Genomic DNA, 25,882 nt, shown 5'->3' on the forward strand with positions numbered 1-25,882 from the left:
GATAGTTCTGTGACACACCCTCCTCCTTCCCCAAGTTACACAAGAGATTTGTAACAATGTGAGAGAATTAATGTCACACAAAAAATAAAGGACTGTGTTTTTGGTTTTCCTCGTAGTTTCCAAACCATTCTTGCTCCTCCATGGTATGCTGTGGAGGTAAGCACAGAAAATTGGGCCACTCCTCAGCAGCCAGCCTTCTTCTGGAAGGAAATGAGGATTCCCACTGCAACAAAGGCTGCAGATGCTAAGCCCCTTCCATGACCAGGGTACAGGTTGAATTACCTTTCTATTAAAAAGCCTCCTATGCACGAGGCACACATGAAAAAAAAATTCCTGTTCAGTAGAGATTAAGTAATTGGGTTAAGGTAAGAAGCACCTGTCTAAACACACAGCTCCCAGACTGAACAGAAGATGAGTTGTCTTCCACCCTTCTGGCACTGTAGACCCATCTCCTGGTACAAACAAATTATGTTTGGCTGAAAGGATTTTAGTCACAGCAGCATCCACTTCTGCAGGCATAAGCCTGAGGATTAACTGGCCCAGGAGTCCCAAGGTTAAATGATAAGTTTCATTCAGGTGGCCAGCATTTGAGATTACAACATGAAACATCAGTGGAAGGATTTGTTCCAGGTTGATCAGAGACATTGTGGAGCCCTGTGAAGAGAGAAAAATCCCAGTGAGGCAGGGAAAGAAAACAAGAGTTGAAGTCAGCACATGCAAAAGCTTCTGTTCTAAAGGTCTTTCAAAGGGGACAGAAGGAATGAGAAACTACATTCCTACTTTGGTTATTGGCCTGATATTGGTTAGTCTGACCTGACATGAAGATTTAAACTCTGCTAAACAGTTAAGACACTACTTCACAGACACATTAAAATTCCCTTCCCTCTCCCCCCACCCAGGAGCAAGCCCTTACATTCCTTAGTGATGTCAATGTCTGAAGACATTCTCATTCACATCTCATAACATGTAAGCAAAATGGGCCCATATCCCACGTTTAATCCCTATAAATTTTATTCATGTTATTTGTGCACCTAGAAAACTACCCAGATGGAAATAAGAGGAACTAACTGATTTGAAAGGTGGTAACATAGCTGCCAGCAACCCCAAAATCCTCTTCTGAGAGCATTCAGCAAAAACTTGTTCCTGGCTAGGTATTAAAACCTTCTCTGTTGGTTTTTGGGTTGAATCCTCTGAGAGGGAGTCACCTGCTTTGAAAATAAACACAAAATAATAGAATCCACTAAGTGACATTAAAAATAAAGGAAATCAGCGATAGCTTAATTTTTATAATCCAAATCTAAAAACAGACATTACAAAAATAATTATTACAATTTGAAAATAAAGTCTTTATAAAAATGTATGGAAACAGAAGGTAAAGAAATTTATACCAGCTAGTAATAACTGTAATAGTAATAGTGCTACAGACAGATCCACTTAACCATCAAAATTCTTACAATCCCAGTCTTTAACAGGGTAAGACACTTATTTTCTGGTTCCAAGTGCATCAGAACACACAAGTGTTGTGCTAGACCAATAGAGATTATAATCTCCATACATGGATAAATACTTGTGGAAATCTACTCCAATTTCCAGACTCCTTTAAACAGACTGCAAGGCATTTGTTCAAAGCAATGTCTGGCAGGTTTTCACGAAGCAGACACAGACATTTGAAAATATGCAAAACTGGATTAGGAATAAAAAGGACAGCTGTTTGTTTGCAGAGGAGTGGATATTTCTGAGACAGGGAAAATGAGAAATGATTTTTTACCTGTTGCAGGACCATTCCCATCCACAGACAAGTCTGACTCTTGTCTCACAACAGCTTTCTTTGCAGAGACAGCTTTGATTTCAATTTCTTGTTTCCCTACTTTATCTTCTGCAGGAGACTGGATTTCCTTGTGAGTATCTCCTTTCCCCTAAAAATAAAACAGAAGTACTAAAAGATTAAAACAATATGTGATACCTGCAGGAACAAGCATGGAAAGAATTCAGTCATCTGCACTTGACAAACATTTTTCTTTGAGTATTAAAACCTTCTACTGAAGAATTTCTTGATGTATTCATGTCTTAAGCTTCCACACAATTAAATTATGTTCTTTTATTTTGCTCGTATCTCCCTGCATAAAATTACTACACTATAACAGTTTTAAACACTGTATAAAACTGCAGGAAACTCATACTCCTCCTCAACAGTGCCAACAACCAGGGGAAATGAGAGCTCTTTCACATAGAACAAGACATGTCCCTCTCCTGCAACACTTCTGTGAATCAGTTCAGAACAAGAAGTTTTTGATCAGCCAGATCTGATGAAAAAAACAACTGTACCTTTTCCCTCCAGTTTCTACCTAAAATGAAATCATTACTACTCCTTATTTCAGTTCCACTTTCAGAATAGGCTGTTTAATCATCTGAAGATGTTTCATATCAGATCACACATCTGATATCAGGGGGTCTGGAAAGAACAGGTACTTACACTACGATGCACCAGAGAGCCTGTGCCACGTTTCTCATCTCTTCCCTTCCCTGCTCTATCACCAGGATGACTTTTTGGAGCACTGTCTGTGGGAGGACTGCCTGAAACATTGTCATTCTCTGAGAAGGACTCATCTTCTGGTAACATGCAGAGTAGAGCTGAATTTTTCAGTCCTGGGAGCAAAAGAGTTATGAAAGTTATTTAGCTGTTGAGTGGCAAGACAGACAAAAAGCAGAACTGAAACACTTTAAAAGAGAACTGCAAACTTCTTACAAACTTCTTTTGAACATTAACTCCATCAGAAACATGTTTTCTATCAAGCTCACATAATTATGTAGCTCCATTAAATACTAGTGATGGACAGATGGTGACATCTTCCAGCTCAAGGATGTCATTGGGGTAGAGGTCTTAATTTAAGAAAGCAGTAGAGTGTAAATCATGAGTAGCAAGTGACATTTGTCTTATTTTTCAATCTTCTGACCACTTGCACGATAGAACTGTATACTATAATCAGATTAATTACTGAGCATGTGTAAATATTTGGTGGTGGTGGTATTTCAGCTGTATTAGAGCTGCTCAAAAAAACTGCCAGCGAACTTATTTGAATTTTAGTCTAGAATTTTTGATACATTCAAAATAGCTCCCTATTGTAAAATCCTATTTCCTGTAGTAGGTCTTTGTTCACAGAAACCCCCATTTCCAGACAAATGAACACCACTGACAGAAATTTATACCATAAACATGGTTAAAAATCTCTTCCCAAGAGATGGAGAACAAAAAATTTTTCCACCAAGTTATTTGCTGTCCTTCAGCTGTCAGTGATACATTACCAAAAGAACATGAAGCTGCATTGACTGATCCCTTTACAACAGCTACGATGGAAAAAAAAACATCCAGAGACTTGCCAAGTTGTCTCCAATGTTTATGTAAGCATAAAATTAGTTTTCTCAGGCACTCTATTTTCCATGTTCCAATGACCCTGAACGACACTTGTTCTACATTTGCTTTCTACATAAACAGTTCTTCTCAGTGAAGTACACAGTAGCTTCCCCTTTCCTTTGGAAACTTGTAACCACAGACATTTCTGACACTTGTAGCAAGCATTGTTCAGAGCACGAGGAGCTGACTCACCTTTTCCATGCTGTGCTTTCATCAGGCAGTCCCCAATGAGCTGAATGCACTGATGCTGCAGAACTCTGGCATGATTGAGGACCTGGGGATCCAGTTTCTCTCCTTCTACTTCCTCCCCATTTGCCAGATCTGCACTGTAGAGAGTCAAGGCAGCAAAGAGCAGCCAGGAGTAGTTGTGGACGTAGGGCTGGATGAGGCGCTGCCGGTCGCTGATGCGGATGGTCACCATGGGGTACACGGTCATGCTGTGCGTGGGGAGGTGGCTGCAGGGACAAGGGACAGCAGTTAGGAATGCTAAACAACACAGTCAACACAAAACACCTTCACAGGAAACCACTGAGAACCCAACACATTCCAGAGGTTCAAGCTGTGGACCTGTTTTTTATGGCCTCTGGTGTCAAGCACTGACAACCGTTGTTTTCCACAGCAGTGCTTGTCTCTTCTATCCCGTCATACAGGACTGGTAACTCCTTCTGCAGCTTCTCTAGCCACATGCAGAAAACAACTGCTACCAACTCACTTCAGAAGCTGAGGAAGGTTCCCAAACATTTTTGCCAAACTATCTTTGTTTCCCCAAAGGAGACCAAGGAGATATTCTGATGTCAGACACAGCTTTATAGTAAGCACCATGAGAATGGTTGATTGTATTTAGCTACTACGTATTGCCTTTCTGCCACATGGGGAAAAGCAAATCACATTTTTAATACCTGTCAGAGTATTTCTTTGCATGATAGCATCCATAGCAAAGGTCAAAGTCATCACAAACATTGCAGTTCATTCTCCGACCTATGATAACTCCTTGGCAGTGATCACAGGCATATTCCATGTTCACCATTTCATGGTCATCCTCATGTCCTTCAGGTTTAACTCCACCTGTAAAGAAAGATTTCCCTGTAAATCTTTTTGACAAAGGACCTTTCTTAATTTCAAGATCACATTCATACTAGGGAAAGAACAGTTAAACATTTCCAAAGAACCCAGGAGAAAAGGGCTTGACTTCATTTTGTGTATAATTTATACACATTTATATCTATACTGTTTTAGCATCAAACCCAGGGTTTTGGGGGGGCGGTTATTGAATGGTTCTTACCAAGGAAACAAGTTTTACACAGATCCATGTCATTGCACTGCAGGCAGCGGTAGCGATGCCACGGCGCAATTTCATCACAGCCATCACAGGATATGTCCACGTTCAACAGGTCACAGTAACGAGCAACAAACATGTGCATCTACAGCAAGAAATCAACACAGTCTACTTCAGTATTATTTTCTGACTTTGAGAAAGCTTCAGACAGGAAGCAGAACATTTCCCTTGCCAAAAATGAATGGGGGATCTTTTAAACATTTTAGACTTTTGAAAGTCTACAGAGATTCAACTTCTAAAAATTATAAATCAGGCTTCTTTCTCCCCTTTAGGCTTTTAAAGGTCTCTTATTTACCCCTTCTGCAGATAAATATACAAAATATGAGGTCACCTTTCTCTGCTTCTCTGGGTCAGCTTGAGTTATCTTTTCATACCAGGTCTCAAACGTCACATCCTGACATTCATCCATCCATTCACAGTTTTGCTTGTAGTCTGCAATTTCATCTTCTTCACTCCACTGGCTAAAAGAAAAGCATTCAAATTTAATTTTAAGCTTGCTATCAGGCTTCCTTTTAATAAAGCTTTACTTTTTAACGAAGAACAAAGTGCTCTAACATGCTAATAAAAACAGACTTGTGAGAAATCCCATTCACTCAGTTAATAAATGACCATACAGACAGCTGCTTCTTGCTTCTGTGGATGTTCTTAAATACATAAGGGGACCATAATGCAAAAATCAGGAAAATCTACTCTTATAAAACAGCTCTTGGAATGATGGCAGATCAGATCAGACCAGATGTTTAAAGATTTTTTGGTCTTCACATTTGCTCATGTGCAAGTACAACTACTGTAAAATTGCCATATGAAGGCGTTAAAAATATTTGACATTCATCAAGGCAAGAAACAGCATTATATACCTCCTGCTACACTGCAAAACAAACAAAGTGTTCCAATAGTAGTCAGGTTAGACATAAAATTCCAATAGTTTTTGTACCAGCAAAAAAAATTTAAATACTTCAGTTAAGCCTTTGGATATTGAGCAGAATTATGCCATATTTATTAAGAATACCCTTACTGCTTGTTCCAGCAGGAAGCTCAGGAACCTTTGTGGATAAAATGGAATCAGTATTTAGCAGCATGTGAAAACTGCATCCTTCCTGACTCACCAAATGACACTGTCATGGGTGCTGATGTTCTCCTGTGAGGTTGTCATGAGGAGATGGGGCAGCTGGATCTCCACGAAGAAGGAAAGATCACTGGGCTCCCAGCTCATATCCAGGAGGTGGAGAAGAGCTGTCTGCACACAGGATAAGGCAGGAAGCAATGACCTAAATAAACCAGAAGACATTAAAACGTGAATGCTCCGAAGCTCACCTAAAGATGACAGACCTAGAGCTGAAAGTGTGTGTGGTGAAGAAGGGTAGAAACCCCTTAGACACTGATTTTCAGGCTTTACTATGCATTAAAGTAACTCTGTGGCAGGAACTCAGGTTTATCAAAGTATTCAACTTCCACAATTTAGCAAGTACAGATTATGGAAGTCAAAATAAAGACAGTTTTACTGCTATTGCCTGCGAGGGTTTGTCTCTTCTCTACAGTACAGCATTTTCTTGGTATTTGCAGGAATTTATTCTGTTTGAAACTTTTTGACATTTTCACTTGAAACTGAACAAAGGACTTGAAAGTTATTGTCAGAGAGACTTACACTATAGCCATAAAATTCTCATTTCTCTAGGACACCTGGCTATAAATCCTCCAAATTCTAACCAGAATGTTGCCAACACATGAGTTTTAACATTTAAGCATGGCTTCAGAATTGCCATGTTTCTTGTGGCATTACCCTTGCCCAAGTACTCCACGACAAATTTGCTATTTCCAGTATTTTATTACTAAGCTTCAGAGACACACTGCAGAATTGGGACTACAAAATGCAATAAGTGATGTTTTTAACACTGATAAGTTTTTGTGCTTTCCTTTGTTCCTCTAGTAATAGAAAGCTAACTTGGCATTTTTGATCACAAGATCAAGGCACCTCATTTAGTTCAGTAAATAATGGAAATTTTAGATAAAATTAATTAAGACATTAAATGACAAATAACAAATTACAAGGGAAGAGGTGTGGAAGAATGCAAAAAAGAAATAAATAAAGCAAGCAATGTACTGTACCTGTCATTAATTGTACTAAATCCCTTGACAGAATTGACCAGGAACAAAACAAGCTGATAGTAGGACTCTCGAATCTCTTTGTGTAGCTCAGCACCACAGCCTTCCAAGTTTCCAAAGTAGCTGCAAATTAAAGAGTTGGTTTAGTAGCCTAGAATTCACTGTGATATTTTAGGTAGCATAATTTGTGCAAATTTTACAAACAGGCCCTTTTTAACCCCTCTCCACAAGTGGGAAGGATGTTAGTTTTATTTAAAAACACAGTCTAGAAGTTTCAAACAAAAATGAAAGAATCCTGTACCAGGAATCAGAAGTGAAGAAATGAAACAGGCAAAGAGAATATTCTCATAGCACTAAGAAGAGAACATTCCTTTAAATTAAAAAGTTGCTTTATGAAAATCTAATCAAGATCTTAAAGGAAATCAGTGCATTTCAAGATGACCACAGAAAGTTCCTGACAAGTGAGAAGCCAAGTGACAGAGTTCTGACAGCACTGGCCAGACACAACACAGAAATCACACCTAAACATGATCATGGCATGAACAGCTGTGCAAACAAGTCCCACTTGAAAATAATTAATAATTAATACTAATTGGGGTTTTTTTCATGAAGTATACAAGATATGCCTACTAGCCTGAAAACAACCTCAAGTCCTGAAAAAAAGCAGAAATTTCTACTCTTGTCAATATACATGCCTGGAGAAACACAAGAACTGAGACAGTAAATAACATGGCTGAGATTTGCCTAAATAATGACTTACTTTGTAAAATCTTTCTGACAGGCTAGAAGTTCTAGGAGAAAAAGTACACAGGGTGGGTGGAAGCAGTGAGGCTGCCCAAGAGAGTCCAGGCACTGGCGGATGGTCTTGAGCACTTCCATAATGCTCTGCCCTTGGGATTTTCTCAAAGCAAGAACCTTTAAAACACTGAAAGCAAAAAAATACCAGTGAAAACTTCAGAACACTGTGCTTAAAACAACACAAATAAAAAAAAACAATTCAAGAAGTGCTTGACTAGTTACACAATTGCTTTGTGTCTGAATTTCCAGCTGTATTTCAGTGTATTAGTTGGAGTGAGTGATAAAGCTTCAAACAGAATCCAGCTCTTCCTGCACCACTCCATGTTCTAGAGCTCAAAACAGACAAGCTGAGCATTGGAAATCTCTCTTTTGATTTACATTTTCGGAATACCAGCTAATTTAATGAGAGATGTAACATGTCTCTATTTGGTACCAAGGATTGGTAATAGTGATACACCATTTCTTTGCTTTTGTAGATAAAAAGCAAAACACCTCTGCAAACACATCTGAGGAAGCAAGACAATAAATTGCCTAGTGACTGTTTTTTACACTCTGTTCTATGTGATAGGAGCAAATGAAATAAAATAGTACTCTCTGAGTCCCTACATCCTTGTGAATAACTGAAGTTTGACACATAAATCTGACAACTGCTTACATACAAAATATTCTGCCATATTATCTTGCTGCTAAAATAGTTTATTCCACCTGAAGAGGTGTGAAGACAAGCTCCTGTATAACTGACAACATTTTCTATTTGCTTACCTTTCATGTGAAAGTGATTGATCCTTAATAAAGTCTAATATGTTCTTCAAAATAGGATATTTTTCCTTCACAGTAGGCACAGCTCTTGGCTCTTCCATTGACCTGAAGGACAGCAGCCTCAGTCTTCCCCGGCCCAGCTGAGACTTCCGTGTAGGAGTGGAAGGAGGTGATGACACATCTTCCTGCTGGGAAGCTGCACTTTCAACAGGCTTACTATGAAATGCAGATGCAGCTTCTGCTTGGTGGAGGCCTGGAATTTGTTTAACTTTCAGATCAGACTGTGAGGTTTGAACCCTTTCTTTTGAACGGGATGACACTGGCTGTGCTGCCTGGAAGTCCATGTCCACAGTTGATCCTTGTCTTTGGCATTTATCCCTCACATACTGCTGGGGATCATCCATGTCTTGGGCTTCCAAATTCTCTGAGGCAGAATCTTTCGTCTTTGCTCTTACAGGCAAAAAATTCAGTAACAAAAGGCTCTTCTGCACACAAAGTTTTGCTGCAGCATAAAAATTACAAGAGTTAAAATCATGACAACAGAACAACAAATTTGCTGTCTTATGCTTAGGAAGAAAGTGATTTATCTTATTTCTTCTCAGTTGAGACAGCTAGAAAATACTGCTTTTCTTGTTAGAATGATCGTGATGCTACTGGTTGCTTAAGTTCAGATTTCCAAATGCTAAATCTGAATAATCACACTGAACCATATGAAGTACAGAGTAGTCAGTGAGAACACATTTTGTTCTAATAACAATCAGCTGCTAACATCAGTTAAATGTGGCAATATGTATCTACAAAAACAGATGAACATGAGTTCAGAACCAGGTGACCCAAGTGAAAGGTCACTCCCTGCAGAATATTCTTACTGTTTTCAGTAAGAAAAACAAAGAATAGCAGAACACAATCCCAGATAATTAATCCAATGTACACTAGGCTCTCTCTTGAGGTATGAAAAAGTAACCCCAGTTGCTAACTTACCTTTCACAGTAAAAATAATGTCTCCAGGTTTACAAGGCAATGCTTTCCTAAGCTACCTGGAATGCTCAAGCATACAAGGCAACACTCACCGAGAGTTTCTGGGTTCACCTCACTTGCTTCTGTGTTCTGCTTCTCCTCAGCATCATTTCCCCTCCCCATCAGGGATTTCTGCTTCATTTCCAACTGTAGACAGGACGTTAATATAATTAAAATATGATTCTCTCTGTGTATCTATACAGCAAGGCAGGATGAAGACTGTAATGATTGAAAGGAATTTAATCTCAGGAATAGATGACAGTAGTTACTATTCCCAAGTGCAGAGCAAACCAGCCAGGAGCCTCAAAGAGCAGCACCTGAACTGTAAGAGCAGTAACAGCCTCACCCTGAGCTGCTCGAGCTTTGCAGGCTGAGACCATTCCCTGTCCTGTGATTTGAGGTGCATCAATCCTCCAAGGAAAAGAAAGCTTCTAATTTACCCTCAGCACTCAGTTATAGATCTAGTTGTGAGACAAAGTCCTCCAAAAACATGTCACCCCACTAGCAACTCTGTCAGATGCAAACATCACCTGTCATGCAATGGGTAAAGGCAATTACTGCACCCACTGAACCTCTACTACATCAACCTGCCAGGAATTCTTAGGCAGAAAAGAGGAGGGAGAAAGTCACAAGACAATGGAATGATGTTTAAGACACACAATTCTTTCTATGATATACCTCAAAAGAACTCCAATGCTAGAATCCTTCTAATTTACAACATGTGTTCTTGTTAAAATATAACACATATTTAATTGATTTTCAGTCAAATTCAGTCCTGACTACTCATGATGACACATCTGGGGCTGAGAAAAGGAGATGAGTGTAAGGATGCACTTAAACATTTAAGTCCAAAGTTTCAAAGTTCATATTTCGAAGAACATATGTTCTTTCTAAGTGAGAGTAGTTGATGTAGAGTAACTGAAGGAAAAGCTCTTCCACCCTACTCCTTAACATTGTAAAGTACTAAAGTAAATGACTTTACTTAATATTTAGATATTAATAGAGATCCTCCTGAGTGTTCTTACCATCCATATTCTAATGGAATCAGCCAGGGAATATACTTGTGCAAATTCATCACTCAAAGGCACCTTGCCTCCACTGTTGACTGGAAATGAGAGAAAGAAGAGAGTCCTTTTTATTTACAGTTCCATTTTTACACAACTACTTAACTAAAATTAAGCTACAGCCTTCCCTTCACCTCTTAGTCAATACTTGGAATTATACCTGTAAGAAAAATAGAGAATAAACCTGCCAACTTGCATACATCTTAAATACATCAACTGCACCTTGACTGATTTTATTCACATAGTTCATTTACCAGTATCTTTCTCATCTCTTCCCAGAATTAATGCCTGAAGCCATAGAAAATAAAATCCTTCCTATGCAAGCAAAAGTACTGATGCAAACTTATCAGAAAAACCAACAAATGACTAGTAGTAACTTAAAGCTCTATAGATGTATTTGTTTTCTCCACTGCTTTACATTATGAATTTCTGGAAGGGATTTTCAAGACCAATTTGCAAAAATTAAAAACCTGACAAATCAGTTTCTATTCAAACTGCCCTGACAATGGCTATGTAGAAAAACACATTCTTATTCAGTTTTCCCTCTTCCATTCTCTCTTTCTAATTTTTTTCCTGTATTCTTTCCAGCATCCCTTCTCCAAACTTCCCACAGCACAGGTGAACAGGGGTCCTGCCCCAGCACGACCAGCAGATGACAATACTGACAGAACAGTGGGATGGATTTTTTAAACACTCATTAATATTTGTCCAGTTTTCAATGTCACTCAGAAAATTAGCTCAATTGTCAGACACAGACAAAATGACTAAAGGCAGTAACCACATTAGTCATCAAATCAGTCTTTGTGTCAGTCATTTTTACTCATAACCTCACAGCTCAAAAAATAGCTCAATCATTCTATGAAAATGTAAAATGTTTAGTGTCAAAATTATGACAAAAAGTGAAAACCTAAAATGAAATCCTTCAAAACCAAGTAACATCTTGTTATCCAATACTTCAAACATATCAATAAACTTAATAGAAGGATGTTTTAAGTCAAAAAGTTGCTCATTTCATCTACCGAAAAATACATAAATTGTAATCCAATGGCCAGTAAGTTAAAGGCAAAGCATTATCTTCCATATGAAGAAAAAAGTTAAATATATATTCTGAGGATGGCAGGGTTGATTTCCACAGAATGGTATTTTGGGAGATAATTCACACCTCCTCCAACCCCAACAGTTAATAACAGAAGTTGTTGCTGGCTTTTTAGAAAAGTTACAATGTAGAAAATGATCCAAGAACCTGTAAGAACTGAAGCCACATTGTTCTGAATTAAAGCTCCAGAGGACATCACTACCCTCTTTAGGTATATCTTTACAGAATTAGTAGCTTCTGGTGGTTATTAATATTTTGCCAGTGCTCTGAAGACAAATATATGTCAATAAAAAATAAAAACTCTAGACAGAAAGCTTACCTAGACTGACTAAATGAGACTTTTTTACAGAATATCTTCTTTAAATTGCCACACTAAACTGTTGTTTAAATATTATAAACTCAGCTGTAAGAAAGCCTTTTACAAACTGTAAGTCTTCATTATTAAGATAATCTAATAATATTAGAGTTACCATATTTTTGAAGCTTCTCAAATAAATCTGGAGTGAGATACACCAAAGCAGCAAATGTTGAGTTCACAGCTTGATCAACAGTAGGACCAGCAACTACATCTGTCTTTGGGGTCTGTTTTTTACATGCCTGTATAAGTCCTCTGAAAAGTTCAGATTTTTGCCCACTGAAGTCCTGGGCAGGATCTGATTTTGCAAAGTCGATAAGAAATTTACGGCAGACGTCGTGGGGAGAGCTCCGAGCCTGCAGAGAAGGGTGAACAAAACACAACTTCAACAACTGGCTGACAAAAACACAGCAGCTCCAAGTCAGCTTTAGCCACTAGAGCTGAGCAAAGTGAGCAATAAAGACATCCCTGCACAAGGTGGGGAGTGAAGCAGATGATCTGTGAAGGTCTCTCCAAACCATTTTATGATTCCATGAAAATGGAAATTAATAAAGGGCACAGAACAACAGCTTCTTTCCTCCTTGGGGTTTGAATCCAACAGCACAAATGACAAGTTTAGCACAGCACCATGGGCTTAATGGCATTCCAGCTCCACACAGCCAAAGGCAGCTGGGTGACACACGTGGATTTCATGCCAAGGGAACACAGGCAGGGGTAAATACCTTATTTTTGTCTTGGTGCTTGGCAGTGCTTTGCCTGGCCCCCGGGAGTGCCTCAGAACACATCTGATGCCTGAAGACAAGCTTCCACAGAGGAGAATTAAGAACTGCTGTTACTTTCAAAGGAGGCAAGTCTGCTTCACTACCTAATTCTGCAAGAAATTCAGAACAGATCCTTCAGTTACTAAATAATTTTCTTCATTTTTATAGATTAATGAAAATAATAAATGTTAAACATTCAGTAGGAAAAAAAAACCTGACACACAACAAAAAGTTAATGCAAAGACTGAACAAGTAATTTAACAATGTTCTGTATTTTTCTAACATGATACAGAAAACTGATGTACCCTTTCATTAATGGCAGCATCAATATCTTATCTTACAGTGACAATGTTACAATATTGAAGGATTTTAAATTAAACATTTTCACTACATTATAACTACAGCAATTTTCTGATTTAAAAGAGTTTAAAAGCTATCTTTCCTACTAAACACTTAACTTGTTATATGCAAGCATGCTTATATTAAGAAGAAAATATTCTCAAACACTTCAATTAGTTCCCTGAATTCACAGGTAAATAGCTGTCAAATTTTCCAAGGTAAATATGCACCACCTGATTGGAGCAAGAACTCTTTAGCCTTATTTTATTTCTTCTAAGTGGTGGATGGATTCAGATTTAGGAAGACAGGGACAAGCATTCTTGTTTTTAAATTTAACAATAAACTTTAAAAAATTTTTTTTATTTATTTATTTGACTTATCTTCAAGGCCCAAATCCTAAGTGTACTTAAGTACTGAAATTAACCAACCTTAATTTGTGACTTCAAATTTCATTCAGTATCAAATGCTCATGTGAAACTTAGAATCATTTGTGTCCTAAGCCCTGCTAGTTTTTTCAGTTTGTTGGCTCCATATTCACACTCCCAATGTAGGGTGGATGACAGCACCAGGGAACAATTTTAAATGGAAAAAAAAAAAAAGAACATACTACTTCAGAAATGTAATTTAGCTTAATAGCACTTCTGTGAGTGCATGTCTTCCATGGACTTGCAACACATCAAGTCGTCCACATTCGTGTGATTTACTAAAATGTGGGTCTTGATCTAATACTGATACCCAGCTGTGATGGACAAAAGCCTCTCTATCAGTTTGGAGTTACAAAGTGAATGTTTCATTCAGTGCTGGGCAGCTGCATGGGGTAGTCCCCAATATGCACTGCAAAGTCCCAGCTGATTCCAGAGCCTGTTTATTTACAAAAGTTTTGAATGATTACATAACACCAGCACTTCCCATTCCCTGCTTCCTATGGTCATTAGCTTGAATGGCTATTAAGCACGTGTGGTTTGCTTTTCTCAATTGGGTCTTTTTTGTGGGGAGGGGTTGTGAAAAGAGGAAATAAGGTGAGTCTTCCTTGCCCTGAACTTTCAACCCCTCCCATAGATGACAATACAAATGAGCTCTGGGAGATCTCCAATTTCCTCCCTCCATGACTTTGATTTCAAGATGTAAAAGATTCACAATTGTTTGTGTTTCTTTAGATCTATTTATCACTTTCTCCTTTTCTCATTGCAAACCCAGGTGAGCAAACATCAAAATGACAAGTAATCAGTTATTTAAATCCGAGACAACTATCTCAAATCCAGCTTCTTTTAACTAACTACTAACTCTTAATTATTTCCAGCAAGGCCTAGCTATCTATCTGCTTTAATTAATTCCAGCAAATCTAAAATCCTAAAATGAGTGTCCCACATGAGTTTTCTAAAACGAGTGTCTCACATGCGAAAGAAACAGAAAAGGAACTTTCTTTTCACTATTTTTATCACTTTCTTTTCTACTTCTTTACTTTTCTCCGGGGATGCTGAGGATGGAGGATGGCACTGCCGTGTGCAGGTGTTGCAGCACTCACCTCGCAGGGATCTGAGGGCCATGCTGCGGGAAGCCAAGCGCCCCATCAGGCGGGAGACAAGCAGCTGTAAATCCAAGCCCCAAGACACGGCAACGTCTGGGAGGCCGTAAGCAGTGACAGAGAACTTGTAGCCCCACTCATTATTGCTGCTGTCAGAGTGAAAGAGAAACTGCAGCCGTGGGCCAGCCTTAAAGGTCACTTTCTACAGAGCAACAAAACAGTCATTTTGCCAAATGTACACGACAGGAAAATGTTTTAGGGTAATGAATTCCCTTCAGCAACTCTGGGGTTTCAGTATTATGTTCTGGCCATAATAGATCTGATTTCCCCCACTATCTCAATGAGAAACCCATAGTACTAAGCAGGTAAAATTTCTATTCAAGAGTTTAATAAGCAATTTTATAGATGATTGAGCTTTAAAAGTCAGAGCCACAAAACAGAAGAGCAGCATCCCATTTGAGGACAGAGCACAGCCTCAGGAAGGGCCACACTTGTTTTACAATATAAAACCTTGCAAGGGCAGAGCAAGTTTTACCCATGTATTATTGGCAGTTAAACATGATTATTCCTTTTCACATTAACTGATTGTTCTTTTGATTACAGGAGCAAAGAGGGATTCTTTACTCATTTATTCCTTTTATTTGCAGCATTTCAGACTTTCTTCCCCATCTCCTGCTCCCCACCTATGAAATCTAATAAACACACCCATGCACAAAAGCACATATCCTTCTACATTATTAGAAGGTTTCCACAGGAATCATAAGGACTCCTAAGATTGGATAAATAATTTGGTTCAGAATTTTAAAGGTGCTCACCTTAGGCCATTTCTCAGTGCCAACCTTTGTATCGTAACGAGTTTTTGCCCCTCTGGCATCAGTAAACTCCAGGTAATCATACCTGTGAAAATTGCAATTCATTACTTCCAAATTTACTTTTTAAGTTTTGAGGGAGAATGGTTTTGCTTTTGGATTTTCACAAGTGCTGTATCTAAGTGCACCCTGTCACTTCTTTCTGAACCACACCTTCATGTGACTGCTAAGGAATTTATTTCATGTTTCAATGCAGAAGTCCCAGCAAACACAGATCTGCTGTCCTGCAGGACTTTGGAATTGGTAATGGATGCCAAATCTAACATCTGGCAAATGCTTTAACTAAGCAGTAGCCTGATGTGTTACCAAGAGAAACCAAGCCAATAGAAAGAGGGCAAAATAAACACCACGAGCACAAACTGTGGTGGTCACAGCATTATTATAAAACAGATCAAGGCCAAAGGAAGCAAAATTCATATGAACAGCATATCTGTAAATTTTCCAGGAGAGGTAGCTTTCAGCACAAAGTCATTCAAAAAATATATATTGTGTATTGCTCTGGACAATGAAGAAATTGAAATGGCATGTGTGGAGTGCCCATTGAATCATGAATTGCCTCTCTGCAAACAGACACTGGAATTTAACACAGATTAAATTACCTCCTTTCAGTTTCACATTTTTCATCAAATTCCACCTCAAAGTAAGTTGCCCCATGACACAGGAAGACTGAGACCTCATGGCAATTATTTTCATAGTTATGAGGTGACTCCATTGTCCATGTCCGCAATACTACAGGCTGCTCCTGCTGCCAGCTTTCCATGTCCATCTGTACAACAAAAATGCATTCTTAGATATAAAGGTAAGAAGAAAACAAATTACCACACTAGATTTTTGTGTCTATGCTTTTAAGTTGCCAGATGTGCATACAAATGGCATTTAAAAGGCTACAGCATTAATTTACACTGGAATTAGTTCTGAAGACATCCTTGGTAATCACAGTAAGGAAACATTTCTAAAGCAAAACCCACCCAGAGTACTGCAGGAGGAGACTCAGGAGGAGACTGTCTCACCACAAGTGACTACAAGTCTCCAGTCATGACAAAAAGAGTCTGGATGACTAATGCAGATTTAAACATCTACACTACAGACATACAGACTTTATTTGCATCACCACAAGCAGTGAAGCTAAATATGCTAAGCATATACTATTTTTAATTTCTTTTCCTCTTTACCCTCAGAATCCCCTCCTCCCTATCTACCTTCCAGGCTGCTCACTCCAGTTGCACTTTCTGATCACTTTGCCCATCTCCCATATCAGCATATATGTTTTTCATTCTTCACTCAACATTTCATTACACATCCCACACTTTTAGAAGCTCTCTAGCTCTTTTCCAAACCTCACCAACAGAATCAGTTTTCTACATCTTTCTTGCGATTTTGCTTTTGCTTCACTATGTTTAATAGTGCTTATGTCTTTAGTTACCTTATGAGGTTCACTACAAAGGCTTTTCAGTGGTTCTATCAAAGTGCTGAATCCCTGTAGCAGAGTACAGTACGGAATGTCTAAAGTGCAAAAATCCAACAAGAAGATGACCTAGGAGCAAACACAGGGGTCAGTCATGAAAATGCCAGAGTCACAGCCATGCCACCAGGATCAGGATAAAATCCCATGGGTCACTTACCAGCTGACGAGTTGCCATAGCAAAGACAGAGCTACTTATTTTTTCTACTATTTTTTTGCCACTATATTGAGATAAGAGTGACTGCAAAATTGTTCTGATATTTGTCAGGAACTGGCCCACATCTAAAGAGAAAAAAGAGAATCCTTAGTAGCTACCTTAAGGATTTGCTCCCATAATCCACTTTATCAAACATTAGGTGCATGGTGATGTGCACAAGGACAAATACAGCAGGAAAAGATTGGCTGCCCCAAGGCTGCTACACCCAACACTTCAGAGAAGTTTTCTGTGATATTTCTATTGTGATAACAAGTCATGCTTATCAACCATATCACTGAAAAAATGAGTGATGAGTAATTTCATCAAAAACTCCAGGATTGTTTCAACAAGCTCTATATAACCAGTAGTCTCCATACACTGCATAGCAATGCTGAAGTAACAAGTGAGGGTAGGAATTTTTAGCTACAGACTTATGCCAATTTTAAATGTAAGACAGCAAATTTATTTAGCTATAAATAACATAAATATGATGTAATTTTACATTAAATTACACCTTTGTTAATTATTTGGCCCCATTAACTCAACTCTGAGCTGCTGCATTAAAAAAAAAACTAATAATCCCCCCCACAAAAACCCCAACAAAACTCCTTAGATGTACCCAGCTTCTTAACCAAGCTCCTTTCTTCTTGCTATTACAAACATCCAGGAAAACACACATCACCACACAGGAGTTTACCAAAGTAAGGGATGCTAAGAAATTAAAATGTTCAAATGAAAGCCTGTAACTATTCGTTGTTTGGATTTTTTTTTCAGTATTTGGCCCTCAAAACTTTCCGAAATGCTTTCTGAAGATTCTCCCAACTGTAAGATTAGCTGTACTGATAAGATTATCAGCTAAAACTCCAAATTGCTTAATATGCCTACTAATTACTTCCTAGAAAGATTAACAATGCTATGACAGTACTGAGTATGCCTCAGGCAACCTCTGGTGACCCCTAATTATACTGCAATTGCAAAATCACATTTTAAAGTCCTGTATTGCACAATATTTAATTCTGTATTCAATCCCAGCACTTACAGTTTTTAAGTATTTCTACTGCAAGATCCTTGGCTGAATTATCAGTGCCTTTAAGCTGCAGATAGCACCAGGAAAGGAGGCTGCCCTGAACAGACCAGAATAAGGAAGACAAGACTGTGCCACTCTCTTGCTGTGCAACATCCAGCATCATCATTTCACACTGAAAAATAAGGGACATTCATGAATGTAATGGAGGCTCTTCTGCTGCAGCATGACACACAGTATGCACCAAGTAAACTGGGATGGACACCATCATCCCACTCACTCCAGAAAAAGATGAAATGCAAATGACAAGCAGCATGTAACACCATGTAGCAAGTGATGCATTTTGTTTTGATATATCACAATTTTAAATAGGAACAGCTACATATGAGTCACTCGATGTTCTCAGCACAGTTTCTCTGCATATGTAAATAACTCTCCTCTATTTCCACCTCCCTTAGTGACATGCCCAATCCTATCCTCTTAAAATGGAATGATTCCTTCTGTATCCCAATGTTTCTCCATAGAGTCTTTTCAATGCTATGGAAAAACACCACATCTTACATATTCCATACTAGAAAAATATTATTCGTTTCCTCCTCTACTATTATGAAATGTTAATGCTTAAAGGAAAACACTCAACTTGGTTGGAAAAGCTAATCCTACTGACTTGCACAGCCATGAGCAGTTGTAGCCAGAAGGGCAGAGAGGCAGTTTGTGTTTGAGAGCCCACAAAACTCATGACAAAGAAGCAGGAGCAAAGCCAGTTACCTCTCTTGCTGCCACAAGCAGAAGGGTGTCCATGACTGATAATACTTCACTTATGTCAAAATTTGCAGTAACTCCTTTCTCTGGTAATAATAAGAGTCCACCTGGATCTTGATCACTACAAAACAAAGATATTCTTACTAAGCAACAACAAGGAATTCCAAACAATTCCAAAACAGAAATTTTGTGTCAAATCTGTACAGATCCTATTGTACAATTACAATGAAAATCAAAAGTTTGTGTTCTGATTGCTCCAGACTAATTAAATCAATACCAACCACCAGCACTGACAAACAATTACTTTAAAATTTGGAAGACAGCCTAGGAGAAGCCTAAGAGCAATATACTGTGATTTCAGCACCAACCTTGGCCAGTGTTTTATAGAGCTATTCAGTTAACAAAAATATTGAGTAATCAACATTAGTTGATTGCTTCAGAGAATTATTGTTCAGGGGAGTAACGTTTCTAAAAAGGATTAAGTATAAACTCTTTAACAAATGTGGGGTATCAGACAAATATTTCCAATTTCAGGACTGCTCACCTGAAGTGGGTACACAAGGATCTGAAGGCAAGATGTAGAGATTGCTTATGCTCTTGCTCTGTGATGTTTTTCTAGAAAAGGAAAAAGATTTATTTTTATGATACATTCTGTTTTCCTCCTCTGTGACAAAGAATTCTAAATTCTGTGTTCTATTATTCATTTTTGGTAAGAAAGGCAGGGTTAGCTCCTCTTTCTTTGGATAAGCTGCAGAAAGAAAAGGGGAAGGGTAAAAAGAGGCAAAGAAAAAAAGTAAGGATTTTACTCGAATGGAACAAAGTATATATTATTTGAGAACAACAACTCAGATTTGTCCTCTTTTCTGCATAAAGAAAGCAGGCACTAAACAAACAATTTCTCATTCAATGTTTACCATCATGGTGAAGAGCTGGTGTCGCCTGGTCTGTCTATCTGGGAAAAAAACTGCTGCTCCACTGAGTAAGGTGTTCTTAACTTCCTCTTTCAGCATTTTCATTGGCATGGAGTTACTGTCCCCCATATCCACTACTGCTCATACAAAAAGGAAACAAAATTACAAGTTCTAATTAATAGCCCATCTAATATGTTAGAGGCATAACTGAATTAAATGTTAATCTACACAACTTCAAGCCCTTGCAAACCCGTTATACACACAGAAAATGAAGGGAAACTTTTTCACTTATAGCAAGAAAGATTTATATTAAGAAAGAATGTAACTATTCACCAAGTCAATGAATTCTAGGAAAATTGTAACTTGACACCCATCAAAGCTCATAAAATCTTCAAGATGTGACAGATTCTATATAAAGTGTTTTTCCTCTAGCTCTCTTTGCAGGAAACTCTTCAAATTATCCTGGAATAGAGAGCGTGCCACCCTACTTCCAGCGAAATCTCATGTGTAATTCCCATTCTCTTCACTGGCTCCAGAATCTTCCCTGTGTTCCTGTGCATTTCACAGTCTACTCATGAGCTCATTTATCCTGATATGCAGTCTCAGAAATAAATAAACCCCAGGAATGTTACAGTCAAAGGGTCTGGTGGTACAAGCAGGTGACACGTTCAAAAGGACTTTTCTATTGCAGCTGTTTCCAGACCACATTGTCAGAAAGTCTACAAAACCATTTCTTTGGGCCAAGGAAAGTTTCTAGTGATAAACTAATTAGCACACAATGACCTGAAGGAGAAACGAAGGAGCAGGAGCTGACTTGACCTCTAGGAATGAATCTCTTTTCCCAAACTTTAATAGACAAAACAGTCAATATATATTGAATAAAAATTACCTTCACACAAATGTCTATAAAGCTCTTCTGCAGCTTCTGTGTGACCAGCTGTTTTGCTCTGAGGAGTTTCTTGAGGTTTAGCAGTTTTATTATCTCCAGTAAATACAAAGAAGCAGCTCTGGAGAAGCTGCAACAGCAGTGTTTGAGCAAAGATACATTCTTCCCTCGGCCTGTAAGAAGATATACAACAAATAGAAACAAAAACTAGAAAAAGCTCTTTTGCACAAATAAATATTGCTATGAAAGCCACCATTTCAGACAGATAAAAACCACTGAGTGGAGAGACATAGCCAAAGGAAGTGTAGCTATGAGCTCAATTAATCTACAGCTCGAGCTTTTACATAACTTTATAGTTAAAAGTCCATATGGCAGCAGTAGGGAAATGTTATTTATGTAAATGATGTAGTTTAAGAACAAATTGCTGTAACTAAACAAAGCATATTTTATTTATACACACATATACTGATTAGTGCTTCAGCAGAGACTAAAGAAGAAACTTACTTTTGGTGCAGTTTATTGTAAAAATTCCAGAACAGCTGCAAATCAAGGCCTGTGAAATCTAAAAATGACTTGTATTTTAATCCACTCTCCTTCTGCTGAACCTTAAAAAGACAAAGAAAAATGCAAGATTGGAAATTTAACTCTACATAGAACACATTTGTAAAATATAAATCCCTGAGCACTGGCTTAAAGGAAAGCAGAGCTAGCTTTCCTATAAATTTGCAGCTAACATGAATTCCAGCTTTAAGTTCTTTCATGGATATTCTGGTGTCTAAATGTGACAGTTCATGCTGAAACCTTCTTATTCATATAATCCTCCCCTCTTTCTGGATTTCTAGGATCCCATCTCTTTTCTCTACCACCAGAAGAATTTATAACCTCTACCTCTCCATCTAATTTAATTATAAGTAATAAACCTTCAGCTAACATACACAGAATTATATTTTTCAGAAATATTCTTTTTTCCATAACATGCTTTTTAACCTTTGTTAAAAGTACCCCGACTTTTCTTTCCCATTCACAACTGCTGTTTGCACAGCCTTATTCCTTCTAAACCTGGAAAAGAGAGGCTTAAAAACCACTAAGAAATAAAAATACCAGGTCCTGTGCCAGCTGCTGGATGAAATGAAGTGTCTTGAGGAGCAGAGTTGTGCCACAGACTGTGTCATCCTCAGTTTTCCTGCACTGCAGGCAGCTCATGGTCCTGCAGGGCTCATCCCGCAGGGGCCGCAGGTAGCCCAGGACACTGAGCCCCTGCACCCCGAGCCGTTCTGCTGACTCTTGTCTGGTGCACAGGAACTTTATCATCAAGTACTAGACAGACGAAAAAACAGCACAAGATTTGGGTTTAAAAGCTGGTATAAATTGGGCTTTTAAAAGGCATGAGAGCACATAAGTAAGGATTGAGGGGGAAGCCTGAATCCTTTGTCCATCACCTCCAGAGGTTTCAAATACTGAGCCATTGTGGAGGGAGCAGAAAGCATCCATAAAGAAGAAAGTCTCCCTGTATCCTCAGAACAAGCCCCTTGGAAAACCATGGCTTAGAGATAAGAAATGGCTTGTGAAATGATGAATACAAAAAGGAATTTAGCTTTCCCCCCCTTGGCAGACCCTCTTATCTATCTTCAATATTAGTGGTTCATTCTCTTTTAGTATCCATAGGCCAGCTTTGAATGTAAAATCCCTCAGGGATTGGTTAGAAAGTAGAATTCCCTTGGTAATTGGTGCAAACTGTAAAACCCTCAAAAGATATAAAAGCCCCTGTAAAACAATAGCCGTGGGTACAGGTAGATAGGATGCCTTCATAGAATAAACCATGGATTTGTGCCTTTCTGTATATCCCAGTTTCTTTACCCTGCTGGTCTGAGAGCTCCCCACGAGCCAAAATTCTACCTGGGCAAGGCTGGGGAACGTGCTCTGTCACTGAGGGCTGCAGGAGCAGCCTCAGGGATCCCAAAGGGACCCCAAAAACCCAGCCAGTGACAAGCTGGAGATTCAGGCTAAGTTTGATCTCTCTCTACTTCCAAAAAGCCACAGGGATGGTTCTATGACCTCTACAGGATCTGCAAAGTTAGTTCATTCATTATCAGCTCATTCTTTCTGCACACACTGCTCCTTGTTGCCACAGTTACAGTACTCTTTCAGGTTAAAGAATTCTGAGCTGCATTTAAAAGCAAGCAGAGGATCAATATGTAATATTTAGAACATACTTTGATCAGTCTGTTCTCAGTGAGGTGCAGAGTGCAAAAACTGAAGGAACAGCAAGTCCTGCCATCCACATGTACTCAGTTACTCTGCAGCAGCAGTAACTTAGCAAGCAGCAACAGAGTTAGAAAAAATCCCAGGTGACACAACAATGCCACCAATTCTCTTAATTCCCACAGTGCAGATGGACTGGGAACTACAACAGCTGATTCCAGAACCATGGTCTGAAATGCAACATTCCCTACAAATGCACCAAACACTAGAAATCAAAGCAATCTTCTGCCATTCTCAAAATGAGTCTCCAGTCCCTGGGGATCACAGCCTAACTGATGGAAACACTTTGTAAGTGTTTGCCCACTGAAACATGGATTGAGGAATCTGGCTCTGAAAGAATAAATGCTATGATTACACAGCAGTTAAATGGTGTAAATACTAGAATAAAGCAACAACCATATTAAAACCAGTGATCTGCACATTATCACATAACTTTGCATTAAACTTGATCATGAAGCACCACTTAACTACAGCTATAAATGTATGGGCATACAGAGAAAAAGACTAAAATTCAGAGGACAAAAGTTGAATAATTCATTTAACTAGAAGCTTATTGATTTTTTCCTCTATACAGCAGAATTTTCCCTCACAAAACAGAATTAGGTTTATTTCAGTTGGCACAGAAAAGAGTTCCTGTTCATTGTGACTAGGCCAAGGGGTTTTTGTGGGTTCTTACTTGGGAAACTCTACATTGCTGCATTTTGACATCAACTTCATCCCATTCTTCTTCTACTTCAAACCAGCCAATAGGATCATCATCTCCCAAATCATCACATGAATAACTGCTTCTGTGTATAAAAGAATGTAACACACAAGAAAAAGTTTAGACACGTTGCAAAGCTGTTGATACTCTACCAAAAAGGGGATGTTATGGCTATAAAGATGAAGAAAGACAACAGAAAGTTTCACAAACCCAAAACTATCACATGCAAGATAAAAGAAAAATCAAGAAAATCGTTTTGGTCATGGCCCCTTAACTTCCCTTTACTCATAAGCAACAGTTCTGAAAACTGATTTAATAAAACTTAATTTAAAGATTTCTGTTATCATTGGTCTGCACCCCAAGTAGAAGGGTTTTTTTGCTATATCCCTTTTATAACAGGCCTTTAAATCAAGTGGCTAAAAACAACACTAATAAACATATTTTGTTCAACACATGAAATTGAGGCTCATTAAAATTAAATTACTAAAAATTAAAAGATGCACCATTTTTAATGGAACAATTCTCAGTAGTTTGAGTGGCATGGCAAAACGATCAAATATAACATTTATTACACACTGCAAAAATCCATTTATACCTGGTTTTTAAGAACTGTTTGAATTCCCTCAGCTTCCATTTGTCATAGCTCTCAAACCTTTTGAAGTGTTCCTCAGCATGGAACTTTTCTGAGGCTCCATTGTAGGCAAACACCAGCCCACACTGAGCCCCAATGGCACCACGGCGCACCTGAGGGGCAAATCCACAGCAAGGCATAAGGAAAACAAGAACCTATGGAAAGCAACCAAATCCTGACAATCCTGGTCTCTGGAATTGCACAGGAAAATGAAATATATTTAGAGAAATGTTCTGAAAACTTCTGTATCACACTGAATTGAGATCATGTACATGGTTGTTATTTACTGTATTTATCACCCTGCCAGCACCTTGACATTAACTAGAGTTCAACATATTAATTCTCATTGTACTTTTGTTTTCTTTTTACATTTAAAAAAATAAAAACTAAAATCACATTTCCCTATTAATATCACTACACTGCAAAGCAACTCAGCTGCCTCTCCATCTCCAGTTAGAATTTACTTACCAGAAGCCCATGCATGTTTAAATCTCTTTGACTTAGAAATGTGCATTGTTGCTCTGGGAATTAAATTATAACATTGATTTGCCTTAAAAAAATAAGTCAATTCAGCTGCAGAAACCTCACTGAAGTTTTGTCTGGGCCATGAGATTTAATCACAAGACCTTCATTTGAAACCAGGTAACAGTCACACCAACTGTTCAAATTACACTGGTGTCTCTAAACACAATTTGAAATACCTTCATTTAATCTAAACTCACATGCTTTATATCTTGATACCTGCTATTCACAGAGTCAAAAAGTTATTTTAAATTTGCATATAAATCCACACACTTCAGAGAGAAACCATAAACCAAAGAGTCTCTGGCTTGAGACATACATTTAAAATCAATATAAAATAAATGTCTTTACTACATGCTTGTGGCTCCCTGGAACAATTCAAGACCTCATTTTTCTGAAGTTTCCTGACTTACACCGAAGAAAACCTCTAAAATAACAGTATTTCATAATGAATTTAAATTTCAGTTCATATAAAAATATCCAAATTCAATTCTACCACTAGGGGAAAAAAGTAAGCCTTCTACTTCAAAAGCTCTCAACAACCACTTACCTTTATTCTAATTTGTGTCACTTGAAATGAAGATTCAGTTCCAGTAGAAAGAATGATACTTGCTCTGGTTCTCCCAGTTTCAGTCAGAAAACCTAAAGCAGCAGTGGGAACAGAATGAGTTTGCATGAGTGCTAATGCAAGGTGTTTGAAAGAGAATACTGGGATTGTGGGCTGAAGGGGGAAACAAAACCACAAGGCTTTTCCAGTGACATGCTCATTAGCAAATGCTTCCAAATAAAAGGGACTACTTAAAAAATTGTATTTCACACAGAACTCTCCAGGCAGTATCTCTCTGAGCACTGCAATATCTGCAGCAGTTTCAAGAATATTTTCTTATTAAAGTTTATTAGTAATTCCCAAATATTACTTTGGCTTGTGCCTCTACTCATTGAACTCAGTGAATAGTCCCCTGAACTGTGACCCACAAAACAACAGCAGACAAGCCACAAAATAACTGAAGAATAAACTCAAATAATACACATGAACAAACAGAGGTGTAAAATAAGCATTTAGAATGTGCCTGATTTTCTGTCACAATG

General features: G+C 38.3%; 1 protein-coding gene across 2 annotated transcripts in view; it reads right to left on the reverse strand.

Moving 5' to 3' along the window:
- Positions 1-25,882, reverse strand: part of ZZEF1 (zinc finger ZZ-type and EF-hand domain containing 1) — a 54,303-nt gene that overhangs the window by 14,919 nt on the left and 13,502 nt on the right. The window contains exons 10-40 of one of the 2 annotated variants that reach the window (XM_088177046.1): positions 25,344-25,435; positions 24,236-24,384; positions 23,614-23,725; positions 21,777-21,992; positions 21,180-21,280; positions 20,679-20,848; positions 19,793-19,926; positions 19,423-19,493; positions 18,885-18,999; positions 18,132-18,291; positions 17,057-17,178; positions 16,858-16,968; positions 16,034-16,200; positions 15,381-15,462; positions 14,566-14,767; positions 12,663-12,811; positions 12,056-12,296; positions 10,451-10,530; positions 9,479-9,572; positions 8,412-8,910; positions 7,612-7,776; positions 6,855-6,974; positions 5,855-6,016; positions 5,080-5,209; positions 4,695-4,833; positions 4,312-4,477; positions 3,605-3,867; positions 2,474-2,646; positions 1,769-1,916; positions 1,069-1,205; positions 377-654 (exon numbers count right to left, since the gene is read on the reverse strand). In XM_088177046.1, the coding sequence (XP_088033172.1) occupies positions 377-654; positions 1,069-1,205; positions 1,769-1,916; positions 2,474-2,646; positions 3,605-3,867; positions 4,312-4,477; positions 4,695-4,833; positions 5,080-5,209; positions 5,855-6,016; positions 6,855-6,974; positions 7,612-7,776; positions 8,412-8,910; positions 9,479-9,572; positions 10,451-10,530; positions 12,056-12,296; positions 12,663-12,811; positions 14,566-14,767; positions 15,381-15,462; positions 16,034-16,200; positions 16,858-16,968; positions 17,057-17,178; positions 18,132-18,291; positions 18,885-18,999; positions 19,423-19,493; positions 19,793-19,926; positions 20,679-20,848; positions 21,180-21,280; positions 21,777-21,992; positions 23,614-23,725; positions 24,236-24,384; positions 25,344-25,435 (4,948 nt within the window). Of the gene's footprint in view, positions 1-376; positions 655-1,068; positions 1,209-1,768; positions 1,917-2,473; positions 2,647-3,604; positions 3,868-4,311; positions 4,478-4,694; positions 4,834-5,079; positions 5,210-5,854; positions 6,017-6,854; positions 6,975-7,611; positions 7,777-8,411; positions 8,911-9,478; positions 9,573-10,450; positions 10,531-12,055; positions 12,297-12,662; positions 12,812-14,565; positions 14,768-15,380; positions 15,463-16,033; positions 16,201-16,857; positions 16,969-17,056; positions 17,179-18,131; positions 18,292-18,884; positions 19,000-19,422; positions 19,494-19,792; positions 19,927-20,678; positions 20,849-21,179; positions 21,281-21,776; positions 21,993-23,613; positions 23,726-24,235; positions 24,385-25,343; positions 25,436-25,882 lie in introns of both variants that reach the window. The other variant, XM_014887995.2, reaches the window with a different exon arrangement.

The sequence above is a fragment of the Sturnus vulgaris genome, chromosome 21, assembly GCF_052056855.1.
Source record: "Sturnus vulgaris isolate bStuVul1 chromosome 21, bStuVul1.hap1, whole genome shotgun sequence".
In the NCBI taxonomy this organism is placed as follows: Eukaryota; Metazoa; Chordata; class Aves; order Passeriformes; family Sturnidae; genus Sturnus; species Sturnus vulgaris.